General features: G+C 47.2%; 1 protein-coding gene across 1 annotated transcript; it reads left to right on the forward strand.

The window, feature by feature from the left end:
- Positions 1-342: 342 nt before the first annotated feature.
- LOC138873883 (uncharacterized) lies at positions 343-654 on the forward strand. The gene has a single exon (XM_070152370.1). The coding sequence runs from the start codon at positions 343-345 to the stop codon at positions 652-654; it is 312 nt and encodes a 103-aa protein (XP_070008471.1).
- The last annotated feature ends 1980 nt before the right edge of the window (positions 655-2634 follow it).

Below are 2634 nucleotides of genomic sequence, written 5' to 3' on the forward strand. Positions count from 1 at the left end.
AAGGCATTCGATCTTGTGATTGCGAACTCAAGTTTTCCAAAGCGGGAGGAGCATTTGGTTACTTACCAAAGCTCGGTGGCGAAGACTCAGATTGACTATCTCCTCCTCAGGAGATGCGACAGAAGGTTGTGCGAGGATTGCAACGTTATCCCAGGTGAGACCCTTGCAATGCAACATAGGCTTTTGGTGATGGATATTGGCATTATGATAAGGAGGAAGAAGAGGTCAATACGAGGCCGCCCGAGGATTAGGTGGGGCGCTTTGACTAAGGATAAAGCTTAGGAGTTGGAAGGAAGGTTATCGGCAATAGGAGCTTGGAGAAGTAGTGGGGACGCAAACACTATGTGGTCGACGACGGCAGACTGTATAAGGAAGGCGGCGAGAGAGGTGTCAGTGATATCTTCGGGCCACGCCCGGGGCCACAAAGGAGACTGGTGGTGGAATGCAGTTGTCCTAGGTAAAGTAGAAGCGAAGAAGGCAGCTTACCTGCAGTTAGTAGGGAGCACTGGTGAGGAGGAGAAGAGAGCAAACAGTGAGAGATATAAGGTAGCTAGGAAGGAGGCAAAGATGGCAGTAACGGAGGCTAAGACGACAGCTTTTGCTCTTCTATATGAGGAACTAGGGAACAAAGGCGGGGAGAAGAAGTTATTCTGACTCGCTAAGGTGAGAGAGAGGGCGGCTCGGGATATGGACCAGGCATAAAAGATGAGGACGGCAAAGTTTTGATGGGGGATGACCAGATTAAGAGGAGATGGCAGACCTACTTTCATAAACTTCTAAATGAAGAAGGGGATCAGTATATTGTACTAGGTGAATTGAGGAATGCAGACAACCCCCATGAATTAACTTATTGTAGGGATATTGAGGTCGATGAGATCATGGAGACAATGCGTAAGATGAGGAGGGGCAGAGCTACCGGGCTAGACGAAATTCCGGTTGAACTTTGGAGGTGTATGGGTAGAGCAGGCTTGGAATGGCTTACGGGGTTGTTTAGTGTTATATTCAAGACTAATAGGATGCCTGAAGAGTGGAGGTGGAGTATAATGGTTCCGTTGTATAAGAACAAATGCGATATCCAGAGCTGTAACAACTATAGGGGTATCAAATTACTGAGTCATACCATGAAAGTCTGGGAGAGAGTGGTAGAGATGAGAGTGCGAATGACGGTGTCTATTTCAGACAACCAGTTTGGGTTCATGCCGGGGCGATCTACCACAGAAGCTATCCACCTTATTAGGAGGATGTTGGAACAATACAGGGATAAGAAGAAGGATCTCCGCATGGTGTTTATCGATCTAGAGAAAGCGTACAACAAGGTTCCTAGGGAGGTCTTATGGAGCTGCTTAGAGGTTAAAGGGGTCCAGATAGCCTACATTAGGGTGATTAAAGACATGTATGATGGAGCTAAGACTCGGGTTAGGATAGTAGGAGGCAACTCCGAGCATTTCCCGGTTCTTACGGGGTTGCACCAAGGGTCTGCGTTCAGCCCTTTCCTATTTGCCCTGGTGATGGATGCCATAACGCATCATATTCAAGGGAGGTGCCATGGTGCATGCTATTTGCTGATGACATAGTCCTAATTGACAAGACACGACGTGGCGTCAACGAGAGGCTAGAGGTTTGGAGACATGCCCTTGAGTCTAAAGGTTTCAAGTTGAGCAGAACGAAGACGGAATACCTCGAGTGCAAATTTGGAACCGAGCCGACGGAAGAGGGAGTGGAAGTGAGACTTGAATCTCAAGTCATCCCTAAGAGGGGTAGTTTCAAGTACCTTGGGTCAGTTATTCAGGGGATCGGGGAGATCGACGAGGATGTCACACATCGTATAGGGGTGGGGTGGATGAAGTGGAGGTTGGTGACGGGAGTCCTGTGTGACGAAAAAGTGCCACCGTTACTAAAAGGTAAGTTTTATAAAGCAGTGGTTAGGTCAGCCATGTTGTATGGGATCGAGTATTGGCCGGTTAAGAACTCACACATCTAGAAGATGAAAGTAGCAGAGATGAGGATGTTGAGGTGGATGTGCGGGCATACAAGGATGTATAAGATTAGGAATGGAGATATTCGAGAGAAGAGGGGCGTGGCCCCCATGGAGGACAAGATGCGGGAAGCAAGACTTAGATGGTTCGGGCACATTCAGAGGAGGAGCACTGATGCACCGGTGAGAAGATGTGAGCGACTGGATATGGTGGGCACGAGGGGTGATCAGGCAGGATATGACGCGTCTTAGGATTACTGAGGACATGGCCCTTGACAGGAAATTGTGGAGGTCGACCATTAAAGTTGTAGGATAGGGGGAAGTTGTGGATATTTCTACAGCGCACTAGAGTGAGACTAGCCAGTTAGGAGTTAATCTTAGGATGCTACTGATCATCTATTGATACAGGGATGTATCTGTTGGATATTAGTATACCTTCCATCTTTTTCGTATTTCCTATATTTCTTATATTGCTGTTATTTTGTTATTTTATGTTATGTTATGTATTTTATGTTATTTTAGTATGAGTCTATTGATAGTACTAATGTATCGTCTCTTGTTGTTGTCTTGAGCCGAGGGTCTCCTGGAAACAGCCTCTCTGTCCCTCGGGGTAGGGGTAAGGTCTGCGTACATATTACCCTCCCCAGACCCCACTTGTG

The sequence above is a fragment of the Nicotiana sylvestris genome, chromosome 7 (assembly GCF_000393655.2).
Source record: "Nicotiana sylvestris chromosome 7, ASM39365v2, whole genome shotgun sequence".
Taxonomy (NCBI): Eukaryota; Viridiplantae; Streptophyta; class Magnoliopsida; order Solanales; family Solanaceae; genus Nicotiana; species Nicotiana sylvestris.

What these genes read in the sequence shown, in the direction of transcription:
- LOC138873883 (XM_070152370.1), top strand. Translation starts at nt 343, where the DNA reads ATGTGGTCGACGACGGCAGACTGTATAAGGAAGGCGGCGAGAGAGGTG.